Source organism: Aythya ferina, assembly GCF_964211825.1.
Source record: "Aythya ferina genome assembly, chromosome: 12".
NCBI lineage: Eukaryota > Metazoa > Chordata > Aves > Anseriformes > Anatidae > Aythya > Aythya ferina.
Window position 1 is genome coordinate 17,716,135 of NC_140308.1, and position 12,176 is coordinate 17,728,310.

At 37.0% G+C, this 12,176-nt stretch overlaps 1 protein-coding gene across 3 annotated transcripts in view; it reads right to left on the reverse strand.

Moving 5' to 3' along the window:
- Nucleotides 1-12,176, reverse strand: part of ADCY7 (adenylate cyclase 7) — a 62,550-nt gene that overhangs the window by 19,490 nt on the left and 30,884 nt on the right. For all 3 annotated transcript variants that reach the window (XM_084533953.1, XM_084533954.1, XM_084533955.1), the window contains 8 exons: nucleotides 11,746-11,946; nucleotides 9,577-9,738; nucleotides 8,626-8,775; nucleotides 6,181-6,329; nucleotides 5,750-5,861; nucleotides 4,360-4,487; nucleotides 3,949-4,107; nucleotides 272-404 (listed from right to left, as the gene is read on the reverse strand). In XM_084533953.1, the coding sequence (XP_084390079.1) occupies nucleotides 272-404; nucleotides 3,949-4,107; nucleotides 4,360-4,487; nucleotides 5,750-5,861; nucleotides 6,181-6,329; nucleotides 8,626-8,775; nucleotides 9,577-9,738; nucleotides 11,746-11,946 (1,194 nt within the window). The remainder of the gene's footprint in view (nucleotides 1-271; nucleotides 405-3,948; nucleotides 4,108-4,359; nucleotides 4,488-5,749; nucleotides 5,862-6,180; nucleotides 6,330-8,625; nucleotides 8,776-9,576; nucleotides 9,739-11,745; nucleotides 11,947-12,176) is intronic.

Here is a 12,176-nt window from a genome sequence, read left to right on the forward strand (position 1 = left end):
CTCAAGCAAATACATAACCCAATATAGATTTTGACTCTATGCAGGCCATGTAAGAGATTTCAGTGTAACACTTATTACCTTCAAGCTAATAGACATTTCACAGAACAATAGGATATGCTTTCAGATCTAAAGTCCCAAATCAAAGCTATTCAGATGACTCATTCCATGTTTAAATTCTGTTCCTGAATTAAAAAGATGTATGCAAAGCAGATAGCTATGCAATTAAAATGCATTTTTTTTTTAATATACATGTTTAAAAACATGCACATACCCTTGGATCAACCACCAAGTAGGTTTTGATATTCATGGATTCAAGGTAAGGATCTCTAAGGTGTCCATTTCCTTCTTCTACTTCATAAGCTTTGCCTAGGTGATTTAACGTTGCTTCAGTGATGTGTACGCGGCTGAGAACGAAAGAAAGAACAAGAGACCCAAACATTTACAGAAAGGTCATATTAAACATCTCATTTACATTTCAAAGGCTACTGCTGACATTTCTGCTTTTCAGCCATTCTGTGCTTTGGCAGCCAACTCCTGCCAAAAAATCCTGCTAGTACCTAAAACAATATTTGCAATCCATTGCTGCAGATCTTTGTGGCACATCCTTCATAATAAACATGCCAAAAAACACTTTCCAGATTGGGATACTACCAGCATAAAATTAAAGTGAAATAAACACGGTAGGAGACAAAGAGAAATACAAGAAGCAAGAAGAAATATGATCAGGGGAGATTCAATGACTAACAAAACAGACATACAGGCAGGTTGTTTCAAACAGCGAGAGCCACAAGGAAAGTTCACATACAAAGCACAAGGGAGGACTGCCTTACGCAGGAAACACATGGGGAGGGGAGGAGAAATTGATAAAGAAAATATCGAAAAGAGTTGGAAAAGTTTTTGTTGTTGTTGTTTTCAGGACAATTCTGAAAGTCTGTCTTTTCTGACTGAAACAAATTGAGTGTAACACAGCAACAGCAACAGACTTTTAATGGGAGCAGCTAGCACTTGTCTGTATCCACTCATGTTTTCCCTTGGATGTTCTCTAGTCCAGTATCCTGAATCATGTATTTCCATACAAATAATGAGTAATACCTTTCCACAGAATCTCTCAACAAGAGACTTTAGTACATTCATAGAAGTGTACGTGTGCATATATGTGTATAAACAGATAAATAAATACATTTTTGTTATATTCTTTCTAATTGTTCATCTTCCCACTGCTTTTCTGAGTTTCCCTTGGCACTGAGGGGTTAACTACTGCGCAGTCATTCCTACAGCCTGTCAGCACGGAGCTGGGAGCAGAATATTTCCAGAATGGAAGCTGACAGCACTACAGAAAGAAAGGAGATGGTCCCATCCATCTCAACTTCCTTATCCTGCAGAGGATACCTGAAGATAATTTAGCCAAGACCTGGAGACCACTGGCTATGGCTTCCCACAAGGAAGAAAAAAATTCTTCAGTTCTTCCAGAGTTAGAAGGTAAGAGTTTTGGGATACAGAGGATGCATGGTTTTGTTTACCGGTAATTGTCTCAAAAGACTGTTTTTTCTAATTGTTACCTTAGTTAAGCAGTCTTGTAGTAGAGGCAAACCTTCAAATCTAAAATTGTATAGCCTGCTTTAGATCATCATTTTCCCCCCCAGTCGGAACCGAAGCATACTGGGTGATGTCTGTATTAAATGAGCATCGAATCAGTCATGTACTGCAGTAAGTTTCCTGTTTTCTACTTATTTCATTTGTTCAGTATCCATAATATTCCAATTTTATCAAGAATCCTCTCCCCTTTTCCCAAAGTTACACACTATCATAGCACATTTCAGATCTCACTGTATATGTCTTCCTATTTAAATGACTACGCTGACAACTTCTCAACAGTTACTGATGCTTACTGGACTCCAAAAGTTGCTAACATTGCCTCTCAAAGGCGAGTTTTAATACACACCAAGGCACCTAATGTTAGTGCACAATATCTAACATATGCACTCTCGTTTCCCTGTGCTAATAAGTCTGAGAAAATAACACATTACAATTTTTCAGCCATATACATTAGAGAAATAGTCATAAATGCATTTTTAGTTTTGGTGTTATGCTTGTTCTTTCTGCTTTACCAGTGTATTACATTGTTATGAATACAAATCCTTTTTAGTCTAGAAAAGAATGAGGATATTCAGTCAAAGGAAATAATATATTTATAAAAGGAGAAGTTTCCCTGCATCCTTTTAAATGTCTTCAGAATTTCTTCATTGACAGCAGCCCAAAATATATATACTTCCTATTTTAAATGAAACCCTCAATGACAAAATTTCTTCTGTCTTCCAAAGAAGCAGAACTAGCTAGGATTGCAAGCTATGGAGAATCCCAGACAGATCACTGTTCCACAGAGGAAGCTACATAACAAATAGAAATCCCCCCTTTCCCTGTGAGGCTTAGTTTTCCAGGAATTGAAGGTTTCCTTCAGCTAGTTTTAACATGTGAAAAGCAAGTGCTAGACATGTATAGCTACAGAAATTATTAACTGTAATATCTTGGAATCAGCAAGCAAACCTAAAAGAGCTTCAGTCAAAGAGAGAATCAAATATAAGCATGACAAACACAATGGAATAATCAGTTTTTAACGTTAGGCGATAGTCCTAAACATGACTAAAAAAATAAACTTTCATGCCATGTTCAGAGTCATGTTGTTTGCTTTACCAACAAAAGAAATTTTACAACTCCATATTCTTGTTTCATCATGCAGAATCACAGTAAAACACTCAACCTGGATGGCATTGCAACTGTTAACTAAGATCCAATTAGTTTGTTTTCTGTTTCTATTACCAATGAAAGAAAAGAACTCATATCCCCTTACTATTTTGCAGAAAATCACTTTAAAGTTACAGGATTTTACCTAAACAGTGTTCAAGGCATGCAAATAAGATGACAATTGCTGATGATACAATGTTCCTGCTTAGAATCACTTTCCAAGAGAAACGAGTATCTTAATGCTTAATGTTTTTTAATGGCAAACATATACCCCTCAGAACATCATTGCATTAGTAAGCATTAATTTGCACAGGCTACCAAGAACATGCAAAATTACAGTGTCATTTGGGAATAGAAAAAGGAAAACCTGTAATATTATCTTTTTTTGTACAGACTACTGAAAAGAAAAAGATTTTTGCTCAATTCTAATCTCTGATTCAACTTCAAAAACAGAAAACAGGAATATTTTCCTCAATGTGGAACATACAAAGTACTACTATTTTTAGAAGCATTTATATTTGTCCTTTTTGTAAGGATCTTCAAAAAGGTAGCAAAAAGATCAACCTCAGGCCCAACACCCCACACTGCTGAGCAATACACAGCAAGTTACACTACTGCTTTGCCTCAGTTCTTCCACCCAGGACTACTCATCCTGCTTCTCATTCTGCCCATGGCAAATGCTATGCAGAAAGAATACACAACAGTCAACAGCTCAAATTCTTGCTTGGCCACTTCTCACCAGGGTCTATTTTAATTTCTGAGGGTTGGGGCTTGTGGTGTGTTTGAATATAGAGCTAAGATCAATTGGTCCCACCTGATTTATATGTCAACAGAAACATCAGGTAAATATGCTGCTTTGCCTTGTCAACATAAGAAGTGCATCTATTCTTTATCTAAACTTAAAATTACACTATGCAATACAAGTTAACATAATGCACTGCTAAAGACACACAACTTTCTCAAATGAAGGAGAGTTCAAGAAGTAGTTATTTTCCTGAGAAAACAATTGTATAGCGCATTGAAAAGTAACCATCAGAAAATATTAATATTTTACTGCTCAAGTAAGTAAGTACACATTTGACCTATTTTCTTCATGCCATTAGGATGATTTGCATTATGGCACAGTTACAAATTCCAGACTCATAAGCCACAATTATGAAAATGGTAATGATAGAGTGAGCCAGCACTGAGAGCTAAGGTTCTCACCCAGGTACGCCCGCAGACTCCATGCGGTTCGCTAAGGAAACGTCGTGAGACCAGACATCGTACTGCCACTTCCGCAGGCCGATCACGCCGCACAGCACGTTCCCAGAATGAATACCAACTCTCATGTTGATGTCCACGCCTGTGGCTTCTCTCACCTGCCTATGGAAGGAAGGAAGGAGTTAGAACATGTTTTACATTTTTGACTTTGTCTCTTCCTTCTGGAGATCTATTAGGGTTCATTCTTAACATACACCCAGTGGAAAGACAAGAGACAAACTTATGACCTAATGTATAACTATCAAACTACAGGTAATAAATGCTTTTCGAAGGTTAACAAGAATACTAAGAATGACTCCATTCAATACCTTCTTAGACTCTATACAATTAAAAAGTCTTCTGTGCTGTACTTACTTTATTGCTTCACACATGTCAAGTCCCATTTTAACACAGTTCCTGGCATGAACCGGCAAGGACACAGGTAGGCCTGACACGCAGTAGTAACAGTCTCCCAGGATTTTTATTCTCATGCATTCATTCTCCTGTGAAATTAAAGTAAACATATTTAGCAGGAAAACAAAACAAAACAAAAAAAAGTGAACTGCAGGTAGGCCAATGACACCAAATCTCGGACTTGTCTACACCATTTTGAGGAAGTCAGGCTCCAGCAAAACCTACTTCTAATTTTCTGCATCCAAGCACCTGGAAAGTATTAGATATGACTGCTTCAAACATTTTTGAAATAAAATAATCTTATTTATTTCTGACTTTATTCTTGGAACTGTTTGCAATTGAGAAACTATAAATTAACTTAAATTATAGCAGTGCAAAACTGTCAAAGAATTTACCATCTGAAGGATGAAATCTAATTATCTCTCTTAATATTAGTCTTTAATTTATTAACACCTGAATAATAAGTGGTTTGTTCACCTTTTCTTCAATTTCCTCATGGAAGTCTCATAAATAACATTATGTAGTGACACAAAATCTGCACAGAATTTAGGGAGAAATTAGGGTTTGATTGATGATTAGAGAGAGCTTAATTTGGGACACCTTCACCTGCACAACCATCCCTACTGTGGGAACAGCTCAGCAATTCTTCCGTCAACTCTGAAGTACCACAATTTACAACCAGCCCAAGTCAGTGACAATTTATCAAACTAAGTTGTTCTTATTCATCAGCCCAAGCCTTAAGAGAACACATCATTCTCCAACATCTGAAGCCACTCCATAGGTTCTGATTAAGTAAGCTTAGACAGTCCTGTACTTCTGTGTTTCAGAGATCTCTGGGGTACCTTTACGTTAGAGCTGGTAGACTTTAGTATCCAGCCAAGCATCCAGGTTAGCCATGGACTTTTATAAGGTAGTTTGGAGCCTACAACGTCCTCACATTGTGGAAGAGATGACTGAGAATGTTTCCTTGCAGAATAAAAACAGCACAAAAAGCAGCGATATCTTCTTATAGCCCAACCACAGAGTTGCAAAAGATCTTGACTCACTAAATCCAAATATTTTTTAAACAGTGCAATTTGCAGAAATTCAAGCATATCACTCAAAATCTTAAATCTGTACCCAAGGAACAGTTGCAATTACCAAATGTCTTTAATCCCAACTTCTACTGTAGAATAAAAAGCTGGTGGCAACTACGATAGCATGATTTATTCCAAGAGTTCTTAATAGCTGCTTCAATACAATATAGAAAATATGAAACTTTTACTTTCTGGTACTTGAAGTTTTAACAACTGAGTTTTAACTGAATGAAAGTAGTCTTTAATCCCACTCTACAAGAAACTGCAACACGTACCTTTGCAATCTGATCAAACTTTCCAAAAAGTTCATTCAGCATTACTACTAGTTCCTTAGGAGAGCAGTCACTGGCAAGGCGAGTAAATCCCACAATGTCTGCATAGAGAATGCTACACAAGAACAAAAGGAAAATAAATAAATAAATGATATATGAAGATATGTCTATTCCGCAGTCAGCTGAAATATTAAAATGCATTTAATGGAAAACACCTCTCCCTCAGAGAAAAAAAAAAGGGGGGGGGGGGGGCTCAAGCATCTCAACTCATTAGAAGGCCACACATGAGTTTGGGACAGATTATCTTTCAACAACAGGAAAGAAGTCCACTTCAGCCTGGAAGTCTACCTCTGAATTTTAGTTTCACTGGACAATATGCACTGGTAAAAATTAGCAGCTTATGTCAGTATAACTACTTTGGAAATTAAACTTACCTTACATTTTGGTGTCTTTTCACATACAGACTGTGGAAGTTGTTGTCATGCATTTGCCTATTATCATTAGTTTCCTTCAGTCGCTCTATGATTGCTAGCTTCATTTCCATAGATATATGAGCTGGCAGTATGGATAAAAGCAGATTTTCCTAAAGGGGGAGCAAAAAAAATTAATGATACAAAATTCTTCATATAGTAACTTTGAGACTGCAAGATTTTAGTGGCCACAAGAATGAATTAAAGATATAAAACCTCCTTATTCAAATAGCCTTTGCATAATGCATGTCAGGTTCTCCAGAAAAGACTGTTCCATTTCAGTTCTAAAAAGCAAAAAAAAAATAATTTTACATTTAAGTGGGTTACACAGGTTGCTGTTTTTTTTTTTTTTGGTTTGTTCCTTGTGCCCTAGATGTCACATCTTTCTAAGTATGAAACAGGAGAAAGTTAAATAAATAAATCAGTATTACTACAATTTCTAGATAAATTATTTTTTTTTCCCAACCAACCTCAGGATTACGTTAGCATCTGATAAAAATCTGATAAAATCTCACACTCTATAGCTAGTAATCTATGCAGCACTAAAAACCCTTGTGAATTCACAAATGCTGAAATAAGTAGCTGAGAACCTCAAGTGCTGGGAACGCAGCAGATACAAAACTCCTTCAACAAACCAGGAACTGATGCCACTGAAACAAAAGTCTTCTGAACTGAGTGAGAATAAAGACTTGTTACAAACCACTTACATACTATTTGACTATTCAGTGCGCTGCATGTTTTGCTGGCTTTGTCTTAAAAGCCTGCTCTTGAAAGAAGAGAGCACTGTGTTGTTGGGCAGAAGACAAAAGAAGGAGGTTTTAGCCCAGGAAAGGCTCTGCTGCCCCATGGAAAGAGCCACCACAGAAGAGAAAACGTTGTGTGGAGCTGCTACAAGCAGAAACTTTTTCAGACAACACTGCCAGCAAAGCCAGATTGTGTAACTGAGTAAAACTCTGCCTGTTTTGACTAAATCTTTGTCCCCTTTTCCTGAGCAAAGGATGCAGCAGTACACAGATGGGAGCAAGCTGCCAGGGTTGCTTAGCCAGCACCTACTGGCAGAAATAAATGTCTTGGGATCACAGCAGAAAGAAGGGGTCTGTCAAGTACTTGACTAAACCAGCCATAGGCTGCAGCTTGGCTTGAGGCTGCCTCCCAGAAACAGAAACTACTTCATCCCCTCCCCTAGCATTTTAGTATTACGGGAGTCAACTTTAGGGACCAATTTAAGCCAACAGAGCCCTGCTGGATGTAACAGGGCCGTTTGATACTGACACATTATACAGCTTTCCAGAAAGCGATGATGAGCCCTGACCTGCGTTTCTCACATCATTTCCATTGGGAAAAAGTGGGTGGCAAAAAGGCAGCTCAGAATTGTCTGACAAATTACAACACAGATGAAAAGTAAACTGTCAGTAGACTTAAGCTCATCTACATTTCAAACAAGCAACCACAGAAGGCATGCAAGTTACCACATCACCCCAAGACGTTATAGAAAGCACACTGCTTGTGTAAACTGCTTAAATACTTCCCTGGCTGTTGTGTAGGGAACAGACTTCTGCTAGGGTTTTCATAGGGTTTTCATGCAGATTTGTCATCTCGTATCACACGCCTATCATCAGAGGACAGGCTACACCAGCAGTGTGCCATTTTCTTTTCAACTCAGCCAAGTTGGTCACTTTTCAGCCCCTTCCTTTCATCTCATAACTTGTGGGCAGAGAACTCAGCACACATCAGCCTTTTAGAGCTGCCAGCTTAAACCCTTAACCCAACTTATACCAGGATAAAAGAAGAAAGGCATACTAGTTTCAACTGATACTTCTTTACAGTCCTTCCTCAGTAGAAAACTCATGTTTCTTGCCTACTTCTTTAAATACCGCTGGAGTTTAGAGATATATAATTTATAATCATACTCCAAAAAAACACCATAATGTATTATATGATTTTTTCCTCCCTTAAGTTTCAATTTTCTCCTTCTAGCAAAAGAAAGACTTTGTGAGACAAGAAAATAAAAGAACAAATATTGCAGAATTACAAAGCAAAAGCATGACCAAGGGAAGCACAAAACTAACTGTTGAAACTTCCTTACAAGTATTTGTCAGGACATTAAGGACACTTGCTTTTAAGTTACCAGTCCCTTTAACTTCTTATACTAGGAAAGAAGTTAACTGAAATAACTGGAAATTACATTCCTGTTACAAATATTGTGATTTTCATACAGACAAGCCACACAGAACAGCTTCCTCCCTTTAACTTCCTTCTTTTGTTACTAATGGCATAACTTTTGACATTAGGTAGGTATCACAAAGATCAGCCCTAGCCTTTCAACAGGCATTAGTCACAAACCTGATAAAATTACACCAACTTTAGAAATGAAAACAAGCAATTCATAACATGAATTATTTCACTTACTTGTTGCCTCTTTTCAATCTTCAGTTTCATTCGAACCTGAATGCACTTTAACGTGTACCTATACAAATCCCATGAAGCAACCTGCATTTGCCGTTTATGAAATGCTCCCATCAAGTTCCCACAAAGGAAAATGACAGCATTGGCAAGTACCTGCACAAGAAGAACAACATTTACCTACAGCAGAACAGCCACTGATCTTTCACCAATACACACACTTACTAGTCCCTTTAAAAAAAAAAAAAAAAAAAAAAAAAGTAGTCGCAGGTCTTAATTTTCCCCTTACCCTGTCACACACCAAATCATAGCATTTCAATTAGCCAGGATGTGCCTGGGAAATACAAACTAACTTACACAGTGATGGGCATTCCTGTACGAATGTACAGTAGTACAATGTAAAAGTGAATTCTGCTGTATCGCTTAACACTTTCATTTGTAGACACCAGTGTTTGGTTTAGGGATAATCCAGCCAACAAACTCATGCATCAGCATACTGTGTGAAGTCTGACATCATCTGCAAAAGAGCTGGGGTGCTGCTTTGAACACACCCAATTAATAAGCTTTGGGAACCCTGAAAGGCACCTGTAGCACTCCCAGGGGCAACAGCGGCCCTTTTGATCCACCCAGTAGGCAGTACCAGATGAAGTAAGATAGGACCCATCTGAAACAGCACAGATTGGGAAGAAAGATTGTGGCAAAGTTTGTCATATTTTAAGTAACATGTTAAAATAAATAAATAAATCTGCTTCTTCCATGCAGGTCAGCAAACCCAAATGCATGATAAATGAAAATAATTATATTTTCATAAAAGCATGCAGAACAGGTGTTGGTCCAAGCTCCAAATCCTTGAATTGCATGGACGTTTGGTACTTATCTAAACAGGATAGCTATGCCAGTATCAAGTGGTAATATGACTAGGATATCTAATTTCTTACCCAAGTAGCTTCTCCTTACCTGAAACAGAAGGGATCTCTTGTCTGCCTGAGAATCCTTGGATAACACACTTAGAACGATAATATGGGAGAGAGCAGAAAGAACACTAATTATAACTGCATCTCTCATTCCAAAAGGTAGCATGGTATAAACTGTGAAGATTATGAATAGAAAGAATGGCACCTTTGGAAAAAAAGCAAACAGAAGTGAGACACACACACACACTTACATGTTATTATGTTCACCAAAAATCACTAAAGAAGAAGGAAAGTAGCAGCATTCTTGTCTATTTTCAAGCCAAACAATAAAATATTGACATTTCAAAAGCACAGTTAAAAACATGAGGGAAGTAACCCTACAATCTTTGGAGGAATTAGCAGCTATAGATTCATAGATAAAATGGTTTAGCTGACATATCACCTTTAATTTTTCCAGTTGTCCTTGCTCTTTATCCTTAATTTATCCATTACAGCTGAAGATGCACCTTATACATTATGTATCAGGAAGAGCACATTGCACAGATAGCAAAACTGAATAGAAACAAATTTCTCACCTTCTCCAAGTTAGTATTCTAATCCTAAAACCACCAGATCACATTTATTTGCTCCATATTTGATAAATACTTCCTAGTGCTGACAGAAGAGAATAATCCTTATTGCAACTACCTACCTATTTAACTGCAAATTTTACAAAATGCCCAATGATCTGCTACACTGCTACAGATCTGAAGGAACATCTACAGAACTTATATCCATATTTACAGATTTGTTATAGAGATTAGCTCTTACATATGGAAACTAAATGAGACTGATCAGAAGAAAATACTGCAGCGTTCCTGGCTCAGGTCTGTCTCTTCACTGCAGCCAAAACTTGCGCTGTTCCAGACATCAGCTTCCTTCAAGGAAGTCTCAAGGCCCAGACAACACTTAAATGCTTTGCCAGCATTAAGCAGATTGCTTGGCTGGGACAGAAGGTAGCAAACAAACAAACAAAGGTTTTCATCCAACAAAAAAGTAACCTTTTCACATCCATATTTACTATTTGAGCTGTACTAAAAATCTTTCTACTGTATTTACAACCCTATCAGACTGTTCTGAATGCAGTGTAATTATTATTTTTTTTTTTTTATAAGCACAGGCAAGCAAAGGTCATACCTGCATTTAAACACTAGCCTCAATCTGTCATAAATTCATAACTTGTGATAAAATTCTGGATTTCACCTATTCACTTCTGCTTTCTAATCTATGGTCTCCTTATTTTTGGTTTTAAATCAACATTATTACCAAATTGCAACAATGTAAGGCACTGACTTGCTGCATAGAAAGCAACAAAACCAAATCTTGCTTCATTACATGACTGTACCTATAGTTAGTAGTAAGTTTTGTTTTTTTCCTAAGGCGGCATCTTCTTCCTTAAGTCAAAAAATACTGAATAGCAACTGCAAATACTGATGCTGGATTGAGGCCATAATACAAATCAGATTTTGGTTGTTTAACTCATAATTTATATCTTTCTTTATTTGAGATAAAGAGGGGAAGGGGAAGAGTCAGTAAAACAAGATAAAAACTCATTTTTATTTCATTAAAAACTCTTCTGTTTACATTATGAAAGTTTAGGAGGAGTTTCCTACAGATTATGATATTTTTGGCATCATGAAATTGTCTGTCTTCTGATCAGAGATACTAAGTAATGAACTTGAACCGCACCCAGCTATGCCAGGATGTGTCATTAATTCTTATTGTTCACTTCACCTCTCCCATTGATTTGAAAAACTGCTCCCTAGGGCACACCCAGTTCTAGAATCCTTAATACATGTCTTGAACACCACTTTGACACACATAAATTAACAAAGCAAGCATTATTAACAAAAAATTCTCTTCAAGATGCATTCATGATAATTAGCATTTAACCTGCTTAAATAGAATTAAAATTACAACTTAGAGATGCAATTTCTGCATAAATTTATGCAGTTATCCAACTTTATTAGCTGAACGGTATTTTCACCACCAGAAGAATACAAATAAAAACTGGCCACAATATAAACCAATAAAACCAATTTAGGAAAGTGAACCTAAATCTCAAGAAAAAATATTATGCAGTTATAATGTTTGTAAAAAATAAAGCACACAAGTAGATCTATATATACTGACCAGTTCTGTATAGGTACATGAATTACCAGGAAATACATACCTGTTCCCATGCTAAAAAATCATTTTCTCTTTCAAGAAGAGGAATATATCCTATTGTTAGGAAGCAAATCCAAATCATAACTCCAAATAACGTTAGCCATCTCCGAAACAGGGATTCGATACATAAAAGTAAGTACATGACTGCAAATATGACCAGAACAGCACATACTGCAATAATAAAGGCAAGATGCATATTTGTGTCCTGCAAAAGCAAAACAAAGTGTTATGTTTGATCTAGCTTTCTCCTTTAGTAAAGATGGAAAATGCATCTATACAGTCCTGGAAAGAGTTTAATTAGCTTTAAAATATGCTAAGCTGAATTCCTAGTAGTCAAGCTGTGGCAGCGTTAATACTTTCTGGTATTCACACACAGAGATAACAATAAATACTCTCCTAGGTACCCTGTCTGTCCAGTTTCATCATCATCATTTC